This window comes from Chiloscyllium plagiosum, chromosome 3 (assembly GCF_004010195.1).
Source record: "Chiloscyllium plagiosum isolate BGI_BamShark_2017 chromosome 3, ASM401019v2, whole genome shotgun sequence".
NCBI classification, from domain to species: Eukaryota; Metazoa; Chordata; class Chondrichthyes; order Orectolobiformes; family Hemiscylliidae; genus Chiloscyllium; species Chiloscyllium plagiosum.
In genome coordinates this window covers 69,076,927-69,095,954 of record NC_057712.1, presented here as the reverse complement: position 1 = coordinate 69,095,954, position 19,028 = coordinate 69,076,927, and the positions used below count along the sequence as shown (strand labels likewise).

General features: G+C 39.3%; 1 protein-coding gene across 1 annotated transcript in view; it reads left to right on the top strand.

Moving 5' to 3' along the window:
- Positions 1-19,028, top strand: part of rnf217 (ring finger protein 217) — an 85,562-nt gene that overhangs the window by 16,531 nt on the left and 50,003 nt on the right. The window contains exon 2 of the mRNA XM_043684048.1: positions 17,248-17,481. Within this exon, the coding sequence (XP_043539983.1) occupies positions 17,248-17,481 (234 nt within the window). The remainder of the gene's footprint in view (positions 1-17,247; positions 17,482-19,028) is intronic.

Here is a 19,028-nt window from a genome sequence, read left to right as displayed (position 1 = left end):
TATTGCAGAACTTCAAAATGACATGGCCCAATTGGTGAATGAGTTGATAACTGAAATTTAATGCAGAGAAGTATGCACCATTTTATTTTGATAGAAAGTATGCAGAGAGACATTAGAAAATAAGGAGTATAATTCTAAAGTGGGTGCAGCAGCAAAGGTGTTAAGCTGTGTGTCTATATGTATAAATAACATTCACGCCACACATGCTGAACAATGATCATCTCCAGAAAGAGACCATCTAACCACCACCCCTTAACACTCAATGGTGTTTATCATCACTGAATCCTCCCACTATCAACATCCTTGGGGTCACCATTGACCAGAAACTCAGTTGGACTTGCCCCATAAACAGTGGCCACAAGACCACATAAGATGCTAGGAACACTGCAGTGAGTAACTCACCTCCTGACTCCCCAAAACCTGTCCACCATCTGCAAAGCACATGTGAGGAATGTGATGGAATAATCTCCAATTGCTTGTATGGGTGCATTTCCAACAATACTGAAGAAATTTGACACCATCCAGGTCAAAGCAGCCCATTCAATTGTCACCATATCCACAAGCATCCACTCCATCAACTACTGCTCATCTAAAAGATGCACTGCAGCAGTTCATCAAAAATCCTCATACAGGAGCTTCCAAACCCATGACCACTTCCATCTAGAAAGGCAAGGGCAGCAGATATATGGGAGCATCACCACCTGCAAGTTCCCCTTCAAACTACTCACCATCCTGAATTGGAAATTATCGCTAGGTCAGATCCCAGAATTCCTTCGCTAAGGGCATTGTGATCACATGCTATAGATCACCTATAGCATGTGATCTGCAACAGTTCAAAAAGGCAGCTTAGCACCACCTTTCAAGGACAAACAGGGACAGGCAATAAATGCTGGCCATCCAGCAACACCCACATCCCACAAGTGAATGCAAGAATTCATTGACGGTGGCAGGACAGATTGAAATACAATATCCTACGGCCTACGCCAGTACTAATCTGAAAATGTCAGAGCTTGAAGTACCACGTATGGTCGGCTTCTAGGTCTTATGTAGAATTTGTACGTTCTGCGTCTCCTTTTGGTCAGGAGGTCTGAGCTCAAGTCCCACTTGTTAGAAGAATGAAAGGGGATCTAATGGAAACATATGAAATTATGAAAGGGACAGACAAGATAGAGGTAAGAAAGTTGTTTCCACTGATGGGTGAGACTCAGACTAGGGAACATGGCCTCAAGATTAGGGGGAGTAGATTTAGGACAGCGATGAGGAGGAACTGCTTTTACCAGAGAGTAGCGAATCTATGGAATTCTCTGCCCAGAGGCCGAGGATAGTCATGTCAGAAAGGGAGTGGGAGCTGGAATTAAAATGGGCAGAGACTGGGAGGTCAGATCAGCCCTTGTGGGCCTCGCTGAGATGCTCTGCGAAATGTGCCCTGAGTTTATGTTTGGTCTCCCCAATGCAGAGAAGACCACATCGGGAGCACCAGATACGGTAAACTAGGTTAGAGGAGAGGCAGGTGAACCTCTGTCTCAGGGGGGGGGGGGGGAAGAGTGGCACAAACCAAGGACTGTCGAAGGGAACAGTCCTTGCAGTAGGCAGAGAGGGGTGGGATGGGGAAGATATTCTTGGTGGTGGGATCTAATTGTAGTTGGCAGAAATGTTTAGCTTGCTGTGTTCTTCCAGCCTCCTGCTTTTCTACCTTGGACTCCAGCATCTGTAGTTTTATTTGTCTCTTAAAAGATTCCAGAGATAGTAATTGATTCTCAATCTACGTCACTAAAACAGGATACATAGACATTTTGGGGAGTTTCCTGGGTTGATAGTGTAGTACTGCATTCCCAGGCATTACAAAAGAGGCTGCACTAAAGAAAGTACTCCATTGAGCTGAACATTGGAGATGTATTCAGTTCGTGAAAAAGTTTTTAAATGCAAGCCTTTTTTTATATAAAATGGAAATGGATCTTAGGACTTTAGATGCAGTGCTCAGAAAGTAGATATTATATATCAGTGATCCCAGAACGGAACTTTGGGTGAGATTGGGAAACCATCAGTGAAGCTTGATGGGCAAAAAAGTCTTGAGCTATGTTGTCATTTGCTCACTCATTTCTTGATCTCTTTCCCCCCCCCCCAATTCCCACATATGCACACCTACCCATATGCGCATATACACACGTACATGCAAAACAACTCAATTTTCTTTTTACCAAGTGGTTCATTTGTCTTAATAAATAGAACTGGTACATGTGGGTCCAAGGTATGCCAGGTTTCTTGAGGGGAAATGTGTTGCTAAAATTGGTCCAAATGTACCCAAAGCGCTCAGAAGATCTGTTTGAAAGGTGAATATACACTTAAATTCTTGTTCGCCTGCAACCACGTCATTGCTTTTGTGTTGCAATCAATGTCCTGGAACCTGCCCTGAAATGTAAACAGGCAGGTTTTACAGGACCCACAACTGAGAAGTTGTACACCATCAACAGTTATGGCAAGCAAGACTGTAACTGATGTGTGCAAATCTGTAAAATGTATTTAAGATATAATTCACCGTTGTCATTAATACAAAGACCATGATCATTTGATTTAAGTGAAGAAACTGAAATGTCTCGTAACTATTCCCTCCCTTGCACTAAATGTAAGTTCATAAACTGTATATGGAAATCTGTACATTTGTTACTCCTTTAATGTACACAGTTGTTTATAAAATCCTCTTCTACTGTATAATGCCTCTTTGTTTTGTTCAGCTGTGAAACTACAGTAGCTTAGTTCCTTTCTTACCTACCTAAATCTAGCTGGAGAATTACCTGTCATGTCTTCTGTCTGTACTGTTGCCTTCAGTGACTCTAATGGCTATGTTCTATTTCCCATTTCTATGGTGCCTCTCACCAACACTGGAAAACATATCAGTTTTCACATTGACTGTGTTGATGTTGACTGTATGCAGCTGTACCTCATCACCATGATCCCCAACCTCACCATTGTCTCTGTATTATCCGGTTCCTTGGCTAAAATAGCAAATGCGCAGACGGTCAAAGGCATTGTTTGAGGCTGAACCCGACTGTTGAAAACGTTGCCATACTAGAGCCCAGATTCAACCACATATCCACAACATCCAAAGACTGCCTTTGTGCCGGTCTCTGCTCATCTGTTGATGTCCTTGTTTATGCCTTTGTTAATTCTAAACCTTGTTATTCCAACATATCATACAACTATAGAAATTATGCAGCACAGAAGGAAGCCATTCTATCCATCTTGTCCATGCCGACCCGAAAGCAGCCTGCTCATAGAATCCCTACAGTGCAAAAAGAGGCCATTCAGCCCATAGAGTCAGCAAACAGTATTCCACTCTCCAACCGATCCACATAACCCCGCATTTACACCGCTGATCCACCTAGCCCTCATATCTTTGGACTGTGGGAGGAAACTGGAGCACCCAGAGGAAACTCATGCAGACGCAGAGAACATGCAACCTCCACACAGACAGTCACTCAAGGCTGGAATCGAACCTAGGTACCTAGCATTGTGAGACAGTCATGCTAACCACTGTGCCACCTTACGGTGACATTCCTAATCTTATCTTCCTGCACGTGGCCCAGAGCACTGCAGCTTACAGCTCTTAAGGTGCAGATCTGAGTACTTTTTGAAAGAGTTGAGGATCTCTGCCTTCACCCCCAACTGAGGCAGCGAATTCCAGATACCCACCACCTGCTGTGTTTTTTAAAAAAAAAAGGTTTTCCTTGTGCCCCCTCTAATCCTTTACAAACATCTGTGGCTGGTGTGTGCCATGCACATCCCACTGCAAATGTAAGGTTATCTAACTCTACCTAAATCCGAACTTGCACCGAGTTCTATTCATCGTTATCTTGAGCCCACCGTTGTTTGTTGCCCCTACCCCCCAGTTAAGTGACATATTGATTTCATATTCTCATCATTATTTTCAAATTCCTTTGTTATCAAATGCCTTCAAGGCAATCCCCCTTCCTATGTCTTCAATCTCCTTCAAAATATGTTTGCTGTAATTCTCACCTCTTGAGCATTTCAGTTTAAGTTGCTGCAGCATTAGCAGCTGTGGATTCAACTGCTAAGACCCCAAGCAATGGAATGAATACCTTCTCCACCTGTCTGTTTCTCTACCTTGCTTTCCTTCAATATACCTTAAAATTTTCTTTTTTAAGGATTTGACTCCATATTGGGATTAGTTTCGAAGTTATCAATGTCTTATTCAAATGGGTGTTAGTCATTTGTTAATGCAGTAAATGAGTGTTAGTATATCTTCTAAATTGGTACTATGACCAAATCACTGCCATTCTCTCTCAACATCTGTGTAATTTCATGATTTCCGGCTTATTTTTCACCCCTAACATGGAAACTAAAGCAAAAGGTCATGCTCAACTGTCTTATCTGAAATGTGCAACTCTGCATTGACCAGAAACATGTTGGACTGTGTAACTGAGCTAATCATTGGTAAACCTGTTGAGACAATGCAGAGCTCCTGTCTCTTGTATGTGCAAATTATCAACAAACTGCAATATGTGTTATTACTTTTTAATATAATTTTCAATATCTGTGTTTGATATAGAAAGAAGTCATTCCTTCTAACTATAAGACCAGTGCCAATATTCTTATGGATTTTCTAGCTGGTGTTTCCATTGCTTGCTGTTCCTCCAGGTAAAAGCCAACCAAGTGTCTAATGGTTCCTGATTGCCTGTGACTTCTCTTGACATGATTTGATGGCTGTTGTGATGCTGATGGTTCTTGTACAGTACTTGGGTGTACTTGAGTGCCAGACCAGTTATTTTCTAGAAGCCATTGACTTTTTTTGCAGTGAACTTTCATGAGACTTTCAGTTCAAATAATTTAATATTTAGACTTTAGAATGTGGCTTAGACTCCATTCACTTTTACCACTGGCCGCCTTAGGTTTACTTATATTCTGAAATTAAAAGAATTAACAGAAACTTAAGACCATAAGACATAGGAGCAGAAATTAGGCCAATCGGCCATTGAGTCTGCAACATCATTCAGTCATGGCTGAAAGGTTTCTCAATTCCGTTTTCCCACTTTCTGTCTGTAGCCTTTGAACCCCTTGGCAATCAAAAAACTTATCTGTCTCTGTTTTAAATATACTCAATGACCTGGCCTCCACAGCCTTCTGTGGCAATGAATCCCACGATTCACCACTCCCTGGCCAAATACATTTCTCCTGATCTCCGTATAAAGGGTCTTCCCTTTACTCTAAGGCTGTGCCCTCAGGTCTTCTCTCTCCTGTCAATGGAAATTTCTTTCCAGCATCCACTCTGTCCAGGCCATTCAGTATCCTGTAAGTTTCAATCTGATCCCCCCCATATCCTTCTAAATTCCATCGAGTTTGATCAGAGTCCACTAAAGGAGCTTTTTAGATTTAAATAATCGTAACTCTGGAAATGTAAAAAGATGTTTCTTTGGGGCAGGACTCAACAGAAAGTTCATTCCTATACTATTCCCATGGTACCATTCTTAAATAGCTAGAAAGTTTACTGCATGATAGCAATGAGTAAGCTACATTTGTTTAGGCATAATTAGTCAGAGTTAGGGAGCTCACACAAACAAGACTACTCCCTTGGAAACTGAGAATAGAACTCTATCTATCCAAATGGCTCTTCTGTGTGTACTCTGTGGTGGTGAATCCTCTACCATTATTCACTAGGCTGAAGAGAAAGGAAAGTTTGAATAGAATTCCTTGTCCCCACAAATATACTGTGTGTGATATCAGTAGAATGGGTGTTACTAATGTAACATAACCATTAACCCTACAGAAACATGTCCTAATACAACAGCCTCCTTTACAGAAGGAAAGTTGAGATGAGATTTGATAAAGGCGTTCAAAATTCTTATGTGTCTTGATAGAAAAAAAGTTGTTTCCATTGTTTGAAACATCAAAAACCAGAGAACACTAATTTAAGGTGAATCGTAGTAGAACAAAATGACTTGAGGAACAAGTGAGATATATCTAGAATGCAATGCTGAGAGTGTGATGAAGGCAGATCCAATCATGGCTTGCTTTCAAAAGGGAATTGGATCATTATCTAAGGATGGAAAACTTGCAGGATTGTGAGGAGAAGATGCTGTGGATCATTCATGCAGCAAGCCAGCATAGGCATGAAGGGTGAGGCAAACCTGCTCTGTGTTGTAAGCAATCTGTGATTCTAAACAAGGTTTGATAAATACCTCAATCCTGGTTAGTACTGAGTACAAGTGTGAGGTGATCACAAAATCTGCATTATGTTTAATCAAAATAAAGCAAAAGAGAAATCTACAAAAATTACTGTTTTGTTCATCATTTAAATTCAACTTTGGCAGTTGGGTTGAAGTAGTTATCAGCGACGTTTACACACAAATGAAATACTTGCACTCTAATTTGTCTAGCCATTTGGCTGACATGAAGAAAAGTTGTTGGAAATATGAAATCAAAACAAGATGTTAGAAAATGCTCGGCTTCTGAATTCTATCAATAGAGAGAAGCTGAGTTAGTTTTTCAGCTTAAAACTCTTTTATCATTGTCCTGAAAGGCTAACTTTGTTTCTTTCCACAGATTCTGTCAGACCTGCCCTACACTTTCAGATTTTATTATTAAATGCTACTACCAGCAGTGGAAAGGTGTTTTAATGTGGTTTTTGTCGCCTTGACGATAAAGTCGTCCTCTTTTTATATTTGATTTATTTTAATCCATTAGGGTCTTGCAATACATGAAATACTTTTCTTTTTGATGTAATAAAGAGCCAGTTTAAATCTGAAAGATGATGGTAGACAAGAGCAGGTTAAACATGATTAAAAGTTGCGTGTAATGAAATGTGAAAGTTCCCTGTGATCACGGAATCTCAGATTGTTAAATACAGGATGTTCTTCTGCACCTGCTTTGACTGTGTCAGTTTCATGGTCTAATATCATTATTCCACAAGATTTACATGGGTACCACTAGCAAGACCTGGCAGGTCTTGTTGTGATGTTAGTCCTGCTAATAAAATATTTAAATGGAAATAATCTAAAGATTGGTCATGAAGATTTTAAAGTGATGAGGGTCTGACTATTTTCATTGACAGCTTGTTGCATTGTAGGATTGTCCTTGAGATCTCAAACAAAACTGTGTGTGAATGTGTTTCAGTATTGCTGCCAAAAACATGGCACTATTTACAAACAATTCCTTAAGATAAAGTCTAGTGCTAAAGGATGAATATTTGGATTATTTGAAAGAATTACTTAGAGCAGACTGTATATGTGAGGAAGGTAATAGCAGCAGCTTCATTTGAATTTAAAAGTCACTAGCCGTCATCTTTAACATCAGTTGAAGAGATCCAGAACAGCACTTGTGGACTGCAGAGTTGTTTCTGGTTAATGTAGAATAAATTTCAAAAGCTGGATTTACTGAATTGGCAAGTTGAGGCTGAACACGTTCCAAAATTAGAATTCTGAAGATGAAATGCCCACATCCTCTCAGACCTGCAGATGATGAACAGACGGTTGTTCATCGAATAGTAGCCCTGCCTAGATATCATGAGATCTTGTGAGATGCACCTTAAATTCTGATGGTAGAAGGAGATGATGCAATCTATAAAAGGTGTCATGCATGTTCAGGTGGTCAGTCAACCTGAACATGTAATTTAACCAGTACCTTTAATACCCATACCAGTTTCTGAATAACCTTTCAAATAAGTACTAATGGATTGGGGAGGACAATACATAAAATGAAAGCAAAACGTCAGTATACCCTTATTGCCTTTGTAAGATGAACCTCTAAAAGTAAAATTCAATGCCCATTCAAGGTATTTAGGAGGGCTAGTAAAGTGATTTTTCTAAAAGCTTCCCTTGCTTGTAGGAAGAAGAATCAGTTATGTCACATAAACATTTTAAAACAACATCATCACAGTGGGCAGGATTGGAGAAGCAAGGTGCTAATATTGGAGGATGACCAAGAAAATAAAAGCGAGGTGGAGGGAGAAGGCAACCGAGAAGGGAGAAAGCATCTCTCGTACAATTCGATTAGCTTACACAGAAAAACTGGGACCATTAGACACTACTCTCCTATTTAAAGGAGGGGAAATGAGAGGATTTAGTGAAACTACCTAAGGAGTATAAGGAAATCTGTAGAGATACATCTAGATGTATACATTAGCATGTTGTGGACAGAGGACTGTCAGTACCAGTAATATAAAGTCCTTTTAGTTGAGCCTAAAAAAACAAGTGTTATGGACCAGACCAATCTCCTTTAAAATAATCAAAATATAGTCTATACCCTAAATATTCTTATTTTAAAGGTAAATGTAAGGTGTTGCATTCCAGATGCAATTCAATTGGTTAAACTACTAGACTTAAAGTACAACACATTTTTCATGCGCTATAGTAAAAGTACAACAAAAGAAAGAAGCAATTGGAATAACTTAATTCTATTGGAAATAATAGATACAGTAACTATTACTAATTAACATTTCCCATATTGTAGCATCCCGTAAACACACCCTTGGCAAAAGGCACATTCGAACATAGATTGTCTGATGTGCAGTCTGATCAGCATGAAAGAGATGCGTGCAGCAGCTTTCCAGAGAGAGAGATCTTTTCCTTCCACAATCTCAGTTCACACCCACTAACTAACTAAAGCAAGACCTCAAAAAGCCTAGGTCTGTTTGTGTCTCCACCCACTTATGCTTGCATTGTTCCAACTTTGGAAAAAAAATCACTAAGGCTTCACAAGTTGTGTATTTTCTCATAGATTGCTCATCACCTGTTCCCCAATCTTTCGCTTACAAAAAACAGGACAAAACACACCCCTTAAATGCACAGCATTGTCACAACAAAGATTTGGTACATGCTGGAAGATCATTTGTTTGAACCTACCATAGTAACTGGAGTTCATTGGAAATGGTTCCTAAAACTACATGGGAAATAATGAGATTTTTAGTGATGTGTGGGTTTGATTGGAAATTACTGTAAATAACTTCTAAATGGATATACCTTTAACAAATTTGGTAAGAGAGTAAGCCAAACCAGTATGGTCAGCAGAATGCCAGGCAGCCATACAGAACCTGAAGGCAGTACAAATAAATAAATAAACCAGTATTTGCTTCCATTGATTATTTTCCAAAGCTTTTAAAATGGAAGTTGATGTTAAAGAACCACCACAGATTAATGTTCTAAATGATCAGTTGATGTAACTTCCTGCACAGAGCTTCAATCATATAGCCTTCAAAAATTCTTTGCGGATCTGTTGCAAATATTATGTTCACAACTGTCTCTAGAGAATTTGTATAAGACTCAAGAATTTCTTTCTAACTTCCAATGGGCGTGGCAACTACTAAAAGGTAAAGTTTTATATTTGTTTGCTAATGCCAATGGATCATCAAATATAGACTCCCAGTATTTGGGAACTCCTTGTTTGAATTGTTTGAGAGGTTTGAGAATGTCTAAACCTCCAAACTTTAAACTGCTGAACTTCTAAAATTGATGTTTTATATTTTTTCAAGTGCATTTATTTTCTTCAACAAATACTGAACCGTAGTTTAGGTGGGGTGATGAAAAGCTTGGTTAAAGAATGGAGCTTGAGGTGAGGAAACTGAAACAATGACCAGGTTTGGGAAAATGGTTCAAAGAAGCTGCAGTTTCCAATGATGGAGTGAAAGAAACTCTGAAGGCAGGATTTGGAGAAAGAGTGTGCTCAAGAGACCGTTTGGGACTGTGGATTAAACAGAATAGGTCGGTTAAAATTGGAATGATGGACAGGTAGGATTGTAAGATCGGGCAAACTGGAATTGATGGATGGTGGATAATTGGAGGTGAGTAAGAAGAATGTTGCAATATACATTTCTGATAGTGTTAAAACTTGCACGAAGGCTTGGATTGAGGTAGGAGCAGAAGTTAATATTGTGGTAAATGAAGGTAATCTTTGTAATGGCGATTTCATGGGAGCTTGATGTTGAACAGGATGTTGACACTACAATTAACATTTCAATTTAAGACAGTGCCAAGAGGAGGATCAGTCAGCAGCAAGTGAGCATAGTTTATGGCAGGGGCTGAAAACGGAGACTTCAGCCTTCTAAATGTTTACCTGGCCAAGTTGAAATAAGATGAGCCCTGAATATTTTTCTGAGAGCTCAAAGAAAATCTTGGATAAAAATTTTAAGGTTCACAGTTTTAGTCTTCGCCATAGTCAATCATCTGATTTTGCGATAGTTTTCAGAGTAAACTGTTCTCGAAATAGAGGCTTCCAGAAGATTTTCGTTTTGAGACAATAACATTATTTAGTAAAATATGCTTTTATCAAATATTCATTGAACAAGAGAATTTGGTAGTTTTGCATGTGCTGTATTTCTTTGTTAGTTTAGCCAGAGTTGAGATTGCGCAAAAGATTTTTAAACCCAAAATCCATACCTGGTATTCAGTCTAACCGATTGTGTTGCTAATTGCATTAGACAGTCTGATGTTATTTCTGATTCTATAGGAATGAGTGCTCAAATGCAGATCACTAAGAGATTCACTACAAGCCAGAAAGTCACATCAGCGACTTTGTGAACTCTGCGAATGCAGTTCACAAAGAAACAGGGTCAGTTGTATTTGATGTGTTTCCGTATGTTATAAACTTGCTGTTATTGTCCACTTTGTGTTTTAACAATTGCCTTCAATTTAGAAAAATCTGACTTGTAATGTTCAACTGTCTCATTTTCCTCTGCTTTTGTTACCCCGAGACTAGACTTTTCAACAATTCATGGCAGGTCTCCTGCATTTTACTCTCTAAACTTAAGGTGCTGCCCATATCTTACTTCACACCAGGTCTGGATTCACATAGCCCACAGTGTGTACTGAACTGCATTGATACCTGGTCAAGGAGCATCTTATTTTTAAATTCTAATGCTTGTTTTCAGATTCTTCCATTTGCTCACCTTTCTCCCCCTCCAAATATTCACCCAGCTCCAAAGTTCATTGATATATTCTACACAGTTCTAATTTTGGCTTCTTGAGTATTCCTGATTTTTAAACTCTCCGGCATTGTTGGCTGCACATTTATTTGTCTTTGTTTCAGGCTTTCAAGTTTCCTTTTTATACCTCTGTCTCTCAACCTCACTTTCCTCCTTTTAAGACATTGCTTAAAGGAGGAAGTGAGGAATGCAGATGCTGGGGATCAGAGCTTAAAAATGTGTTGCTGGAAAAGCGCAGCAGGTCAGGCAGCATCAAAGGAGAAGGAGAATCGATGTTTTGGGCATAAGCAGGGCTTATGCCTGAAACGTTGATTCTCCTTCTCCTTTGATGCTGCCTGACCTGCTGCGCTTTTCCAGCAACACATTTTTAAGCTTAAACATTACTTAAAACCCTATCTCCTCTTGGCCAAGCTTTTGGACATCGCACCTCTTATTTTCTTATGTAGCCTGATATTATATTTGCTTTGGAATACACCTGTGAAATGCCTTAGGGTATTTGATTACATTGAAGATGCTGTATACAAATGAGTTGTTTGCTTACATAGTGAAGTTCGGAGGGGTCAACAAGTACAGATCCTGCTCTTTCCTACTCTGTAATGCAAGATCCTGATATGACAATTCGGAGTTCACAAATTGCCCTGAAGTATTTGTTGAACAAAAGGAACACTAAGAGTGATGTAAAAGCTGAGCCATTCATTTCTACAGTTGATACTGTTGGGCTGCTGACAAAATCAGTCAGTGGATCATCTATTAAGTTTGGACATGGGCTGATTAAAATGTTCAGCCATTCTTTTGGTTAGTCAAAATCTCTTTGTTTTTCCATGCCCTCATCCCATTGAACTTCTGTATTCTTTCTTTGTATTTCTTCAGCATTCTCTAACGTTCTAAGTTAAAAATCACACAACACCAGGTTATAGTCCAACAGGTTTAATTGGAAGCACACTAGCTTTCGGAGCGCTGCTCCTTCATCAGGTGGTTGTGCAACCTGATGAAGGAGTGGTGCTCCGAAAGCTAGTGCTTCCAATTAAACTTGTTGGACTATAACCTGGTTTTGTGAAATTTTTAACTTTGTACACCCCAGTCCAACACCGACATCTCCAAATCATGTCTAATGTTCTAAAACTAATTTGAGTATCCCAGCATTCCTGTGTCAGCTTCAGTAGCAGCACAGTCACCAACCTGAGCTCTGCTCCTTAGATCTTCCTCCTTAAAGCCCTCTACTTAGCTGGTTTCCAAGCTCTTCAATCCACATCTCTTCACCCGAGCTTTGGATTCTGTAAAGGCTGGGTACCTAGTTCCATGAGGACATTCCATGATGAATTGTACAAGTGCATTTTGTTATTAACTGACACTGCATCCATTTCTTGTCTCTTTGCTGCCCAATAACAGGCTGATTCTGTTTTTATAGCAGCTTTAATATCATAAAATCTCCAGCACACCTCAGGGGAGTTTTATGAAGTAAAATTTGACATCAAGCCACATAAGGAGATGTTAGGGCAGATGGCCAACTCCTTGGATGAAAAGGGACTTTTGGGTGAGGCTGCATTTTACAGAGTGCTTGTTACCAGGCTTAAAAAAAATGTCAGGGAAACCTGTCCTAGCTCTTCCAGAGGTTAAAGCCTCAGTAGCTGAGGGCATGTCCCGCAAGGGTGGAGGAAATAAATTCAGGGATGCTGAAGATCTCAAAATTAGAGGAGTGCCAATATCGAGGCTCGTTGTAAGGCCTTGGAAGGGCTTACAGATAGAGAGGTATGAAGCCATGGAGAATATTGAAAAACAATGTTTGCTATTTCTAAAATTGAGACATTGCTGAACAGGAAACCAACCAACCTAGGTCAGTGAGCAGAGGGTGATGGGTGAGTTGGATGATGCAAATTAGGACAAGGGCCACTGAGACTTGAATGCTTCAAGGTTTACAAATGTTTGTTGACTTGTTTGATTCCATGGTTAAGTCATTAAACATTCAGGAACAAATAACATAACTGTCAAATGTAACAATTTGAGATTATAAAGTTTTATCATTAGATTTTGTTACTTATTTGCTGAACTCAGTATATCTACTAGCAGTTTACATAAATTAAAATGAAATGTGCAATACTGTACATCTATGTGCTTTGTCCCATTTTCAGCTCAGATTTATTGCACTTTATCAGCAAGTAGACTTAATGTTTTAACATTTTAAACATTTTCCATTTTGCTGAGTTGCAAATAGAATGAATTTATGAAAATGCTCCATATCTAGTTGCTAGTTATTTTTCAGATGTACAGAATTTGTAATTAACTGAACTTTGACTATTGCTTTTCTATTTTAACTCATTTCTTCGGCTGGAAATCAAATTATTTTACTTTTTTTTGCTTTCATAATCTCTTCTCACTACTTCGCCTTCCAACCACATACAAGTTTCATCTTTACTTGTAATATTTTGGCTTTTAGTTTAGATTTGCATTTTCTTGAGTCAAAGCTGATCAGAGTAGAATTTACTTTATTTGTGTTTGAGGAGTTTTGAGAATTAAACTAGTGCTGGGAAAATCCCTAAAGTATTGTGTAAAATTAGACAGGAGAACGAGTATCATCAAATCGGGTTATCCTAAGAAAAAAAAAATAGTTTATTTGTCCTGATACTATTTTGTCCAGGAATTTCAGTTTTGTAGACATCTCCTATAGTTGGTGTGACCTCCAGGAATCGACCGATCATTTGAATTATTTTGGAGTACTTGTCCCCTATGGGGGTGGGGTGGGGGAGGAATTTTGTGGTGACTGTTTCTACAACTTTTCACCTCCTCTGTTCGTGCCTCTGAATTTACTTTAAAATAAATAGTTCTGAGGCACAATGTTATTCTGTCTTTCTTTTTCATGTATTGACTAACCTAATCTAGACCTCGATTATTTCCAGTTTTAATGTTTGTTTTCCAGTCTTTGCCCAAAGTTTTGAACTTGCAAATTTCAATGAATTTGTTAGTAATAGATCAATATTTTTGCCCATCCCTCTTTGCTTTAAAGTTATGATACTTTCGAGAACCACTGTCATTTGTGTAGTAAAGGCAGACAAACAATGCATTTAAGAAGAGAGTTTGAGAATTATGACCAAGTGAAGATGAATGATTATTTCCAAATCTATGGTATATGATTTTGGAGGGGAACTTGCAGTCACTGATGTTCCCATGTAGCTGCTGTCACTGACCTAGATGCTAACAATCCAGATTTTGGAAGGTGGTGTTGAAGAAGCGTTGGTGGCTTGTTGCAGTGCTTCCTATCACTGGGGTCATGGTGCACCAGTGGGGGAGGAAATGAATATTCAAGATTGTGGTTGGGCTGCTGAGCTTCAAGTATTGTTGGATCTATGTTCATCCAGACAAGTACTCCATCGCATTCCTAATTTATGCTTTGTGGTTGGTGAAAAGGCTATGGGGAGACAGAAACAAATTTGCTCACCACAGAATGCTTGCAAATCTGCTTTTATATACATAAGTGTTTATGTACTTGGTCCAGGTAAGCTTCTGGTAAGTGGGGACTGTGAGGATATTGTTTGAAAACTTTGATTGTGATAATGTCATTGACATCAAGGGGAAGTGATTCAACCCTGTTTTGTATTGGGGATGTACATTACCCAGCATATATATACTGTGCCGTTGTTCAGCTCAAGTGTGGATGTTGTCCAGGTATTGCTGCCTGCAGGATTGCTTCTTTTCTTTCATTGTGTGGCCATCACTGACCAGGCCAGAATTTATTACCCATACCTAATTGCATTTGAGAAAGCGGTAGTAAGATGCCTTCTTAAACTGCTGTAGTCCAAGTGGTTTGTATACACCCATAGCACTGTTGATGAGGGTGCTGCAGGATTTTGACCCAGTGACAGTGGGTGAACATTGATATATTTCTAAATCAACATGGTGAATGACTTGGCAGTGATACTGCATCATTTATCTGCTGCCCTTTTCCTTAAGGAAATAGAGGTTGTGAGTTGAGAAAGTGTTGTTTAAGAAACCTTAGTGAGTTGTTGCAATGCATCCTGTAGATGCTGCACACTGCTGCCATTATGTCGGTGGTGAAGGGAATGAATACTTAGTGGATGTGGTGCCAGTTGAGCAGGCTGCTTTGTCTTGGATTAAGTTCCTTGGGTGTTGGAACAGCTCTCATCCAGGCAAATGGAAGCGATTCCATCACACTCCTGAATTTAGATGGTGACCAGTCTTCGGGGAGTCAGGAACTGAGTTACTTGTCACAGATTCCTGATTTCTGACTTGTTTTTATAACTGCAATCAATAAATTGCTGACATGTTTCAGTTTCTGGTCAATTGGTAATCCCCAGGATGCTGACAGTAGGATTTCAGTGATAACGCTGTTGAATATCAAGGATTGGATTCTTTCTTGTTGTAGACAGACAGTTATTGCCTGGCACTCACAGTATGACAATGTTACTTGCCACTCATCAGCCCAAACTGGAATGTTGTCTAGCTCTTGCAGCATTGAGACAGGGCTGCTTTCTTAGGAGTCATGCATGGTGCTGAACATTGTGCAATCATCAGTAAACATCCCCACCTCTGACCTTTGGATTGAGGAAAGGTCACTGAAGCAGCTGAGGAAGGTTGGGCCCAAGACAGTACCTTGAGGAACTCCTGCAGAGATATCGGGCGCTGAGATGATTGGCCTCCAGAAACCCCAACCATCTCCCTTTCTGGTAACTATAATTCAAACCAGTGGAGAGTTATTCTCCTGATGCCCAATATCTAAGGAATTCCATTGGAAAAAATATTCTAAAACTAAATTTATAAATTATTTACAATAAAACGAAATGATCAAATATAAAATTGAAGATGTCGGTTTCAGCTGACAGTCATATTAGAAACCTTAATGCTGTTTCTTTCTCTGAGGTGCTGTTGAACTTATTGAGTTTCTCCAGAACCTTCGGATTTTTATTTCAAGCACCTTCATCATTCATGGATTTGGCTTTTATTGAAAGTTGTCTTTTCCCTACCTAGGATCATCACGTACTGTTTGAGACCATTTTCCGTTTAGTGATCAGGAATTATATTGCTAACATTAAATCACACCTATCCTACAAATAACAATTTTACTCACTCCTTCGAGTTGGCAAATGAACTCATCATCTTGTTTTCTAATGCCAACAAAATCTGACAGGAATGTTATTGTCCAGTTGTGAATATTGCTTGGAGTCATACTTGGCGCAAAGGAAAGTGGTTGTGATTGTTGGAGATCTGTCATCTCAGCTACAGGACATCTTTTCACGGATTCCTTAGAGTACCTTGCAGCAACCATCTTCAACTGAATCTTACACCATCCCTCCATTATAAGGTACAGAGCTCAGGGATATTGGCTGATGACTGCATGATGCTAAGCACTATTTGTGATTCTTTAGATAGTGAAATAGTCCATATGCAGCAAGACCGGGATGTCATTCAGACTTGAGCTAATAAGTGACATCTAACATTCATGCCACACAACTGGCAGGCAAATTCCCCAATTTCTCACCATTCTCCCCTTGACTTTCAAAGGTGTTGTCATTGCCGAATCCCCTCCTCTCAATATTATGGGGATTGCCATTGACCAGAAACTGAACTGGATTAGTCATATAAGTACTACAGCTGCAAGAGCAGAGCCAGAGGCTAGGAATCCAGCAGTGAATAACTTTCCTCCTGAGCCACCAAAGTCTGTTCATCATCTACAAGTTAGGAGTGTGGTAGAATACTCTCCACTTGCCTGGCTGAATGCAGCTTCAACACTCCAGCATCTTGACACCACCCAGAATGAAGCAGAAGTGTGATTGTGCTATTCCTTTGCTGTTGTTGGTTCAAAATCCTGAAACTCTGTTTTTAACAGCACCACGCATGTACCTATATCAAATGGATTGCAAAATATCAAGGTGGCAGCTCACCATACTCGAGGGAAATTAGGTTTGAGCAAAAAGTGATATCATAGCCAATTACGTTGCTATCCTATGAGCAAATACGTTTTTTAAAAAATATAATTAAACTTCATTCTTAAAGTTTGTAATACTTCTCAAGAATTTACAGGCAGTCTATTGTAGCCTGAGTTATGTGCTCGTTGCAGTTACACTACTGCTAGTTCTATTTTGCATAATATTGTTTGAATTGGATTTCTTATCTTTTTATGAGCTGACTCTGAAAGGATAAAATCATTTCCTATCGATGTAAAATTATTTGGTGTAATGGAACTGTAGTTTTTAGTAATTTATTACCTTATAGTGCTGAGCAGTATGTGTGTGTGTTATGTATATATTATGTATAAAAAGCTATACATGTGACTTTTTCAAACCATTTGTTTTATCTGTATGTAGGTGCAGCTGGGAAGAGCAGAGATAAAATGTCCCATTACAGAATGCAGCAAATACTTGGATGAAAGCACTGTCATCTCCAATCTGCCTCGTGATGATATTGTCAAATACAGCTACTTTCTGGAGCTTAGCAGAGTGGATTCAAGCACCAAACCTTGTCCACAATGCAAGCATTTCACTACTTTCAGACGGAAGAGCAATATTCCAACCCCAACAAAATCAGAGAACAAGTTCAAAGTGAGCATCTTTCTCTCAAATTCTGTTCTAACTCCAAATGATTGGAGGTAAGAAATAACAAGGGGACGACTACACTGATGGGAATAGTCTGGCCCCATAACAGTATCTGTTCTGTATGACAGGAAATAACTTGTAAGATAATGAAGATATTCAAAAAGGCAGTACACTAACCATGAGCGATTTATAGATATCGATAGCATAGTTAAGGTATTTAGCATGCTTGCCTTCATTCCTCAATTCTTTGAGTTTTGGGGTTGGAACATCATGTTGACATTGTACAGGACCTTGGTGACGCCTTTTCTGGAGTACTGTGTACAATTCTGGTCGCCCTGTTGTCGGAAGGGTATTATTAAACGAGAGGAGTTTCAGAAGAGATTTACCAGAATATTGCTTGCGCTCATTGGAGTTGAGCAGAACGAGAGAAGACCTTATTGAAACATAAGATTCTTAGAGGCCTATGCAGAGTGCTTGTAACCTCTTGTCAAAGAGTTTTGGACTAGAGGGTGTAATCTCACAGTGAGGGCTTGCCCAGTAAAGACAGCAATCAGGAGGAATGTTTTCTACCCAAGAAGGCTGATCTGACTTCACGCTCATGTCGTATCTCCAAATAAATTACACCAAGAATTTAAGTTGTAAACTACTCAAAGTGAAGCAGCACCATCAGAAAATAAGTTTACATGGGACCAAATAATTTTGTTACACTGCTTTGACCTTGTCCAGAAAATTGTCTAATCTTTGAGAATTTAGAGAGCACGGACAAGTGGTAATTTGCTTGAGATGAAGAATGATGTGGTGGAAAATTTCTGGAGTCATGAGCTTTGTACAACATGGACAGGAGGTTTTCCTTTTCTAAAAAAAAGGATCTCCGATGCTTAATTTGAGTTGATGATTAAGTGCCGGGCATCTTGTTTTACTGCAGGCTTTTCTTTATAAGGGCTTCACCTTTCCTTGGACGCACTTGTTAATTTGCCTCCATCCTACTTGTCTTATGCTGGAAAGTTGTAAAGCTTGTAAGACTCAAATGACCGAGGATATTCACTACACTGTCTCTGTATCAGTACTTGAGAAGCCTCTCAGCAAGACTTATTAACAGATTTGCATAGATTATATTAATTCATCCTGTATGAGCCTGGAAGGTGCACCCAATCTTGTTTGTACCTGATTTATAGTATAGTTTGTGCTTAGCAAAAGCATGTAAAATGTGCATGCTCACTATTATACACCCTAACTAGCTAATTTTCTTCCCATCCTGCTTATGAACATAGCAGGATACTGCTGCTGTAACTAAGAATTGATTCAGTGTGTATCATTTATCTGTCATCCCAGAACATTAGCCTGGGTTCTGGATTATTAGTTTAATGATTATACCTGATGAGTGCAAGATGAAAAGCTTCAACAAAATGTGTCTTATTTCAGCAGTACTCAAGCAATATAAAGTGACTAGATCTGTCCATTTCTTAGACAAAGGTTTCTGCACTATTTATATTTTATTGTCCCTTGTGCACCATCTCTTTTCTGAACTTTTGACTTTGTCCCTTTGGAATCTC